This window comes from Psammomys obesus, unplaced genomic scaffold (assembly GCF_907164565.1).
Source record: "Psammomys obesus unplaced genomic scaffold, mPsaObe1.curated_primary_1811, whole genome shotgun sequence".
NCBI lineage: Eukaryota > Metazoa > Chordata > Mammalia > Rodentia > Muridae > Psammomys > Psammomys obesus.
The window spans coordinates 1,640-2,634 of NW_026588764.1; the positions used below are offsets into that span (position 1 = coordinate 1,640).

Sequence of the window (995 nt, forward strand, 5' to 3'; positions counted from 1 at the left end):
GTGATCCGGGTGTGAGCTCGTGTGTGAACGAGCGTGATCACGCGTGATCCGGGCGTGAGCTGGTGTGTGAACGAGCGTGACCAGGCGTGAGCTGGTGTGTAAACGAGCGTGATCACGCGTGATCCGGGTGTGAGCTGGTGTGTGAGCGAGCGTGATCACGCGCGAGGTGGTGTGTAAACGAGCGTGATCTCGCGTGAACACGCCTGGTCACGCGTGTCCCCGCGAGCTGGTGTTTGAACGAGCGTGAACAATCGTGACCACGCGCGAGCTGGTGTGTAAACGAGCGTGATCACGCGTGAACACGCCTGGTCACGCGTGTCCCCGCGAGCTGGTGTGTGAATGAGTGTGATCACGCGCGAGCTGGTGTGTAAACGAGTGTGATCTTGCGTGATCCGGGTGTGAGCCGGTGTGTAAACGAGTGTGATCTCGCGTGATCCGGGTGTGAGCCGGTGTGTAAACGAGTGTGATCTCGCGTGATCCGGGTGTGAGCCGGTGTGTGAACGAGCGTGACCACGCGCGAGCTGGTGTGTGAACGAGCGTGATCACGCGTGAACACGCCTGGTCACGCGTGTCCCCGCGAGCTGGTGTGTGAACGAGCGTGATCACGCGCGAGCTGGTGTCTGAACGAGCGAGAGAGCGTGATCATGCGTGATCCGGGCGTGACCTGGTGTGTAAACACGCGTGTCCCCCCTCCCCCCCCCCCCCCCCCCCCCCCCCCCCCCGCAGTCTTCCCGGCCGCCGTGTACGTGCCCGACGAGTGGGAGCTGCCGCGCGCGAGCGTGACGCTGGGCCGCGAGCTGGGCCAGGGCTCCTTCGGGATGGTGTACGAGGGCCGCGCGCGCGGCGTGGTGGCGGGGGAGGCGCACACGCGCGTGGCCGTGAAGACCGTGGCGGAGGGCGCGAGCCTGCGCCAGCGCCTCGACTTCCTCAACGAGGCGGCCGTCATGAAGGGCTTCGCCTGCCACCACGTGGTGAGGGGGCGCGGGGGGGGGGGG

The 995-nt window shown here is 66.4% G+C and overlaps 1 protein-coding gene across 1 annotated transcript in view; it reads left to right on the plus strand.

Annotated features, from left to right (window-relative positions):
* LOC129674764 (insulin-like growth factor 1 receptor) overlaps positions 1–995 on the plus strand; it is a gene marked incomplete at both ends in the record, with an annotated part of 3,462 nt that overhangs the window by 1,541 nt on the left and 926 nt on the right. The window contains one exon of the mRNA XM_055604883.1: positions 727–971. Coding sequence (XP_055460858.1) covers positions 727–971 — 245 coding nt within the window. The remainder of the gene's footprint in view (positions 1–726; positions 972–995) is intronic.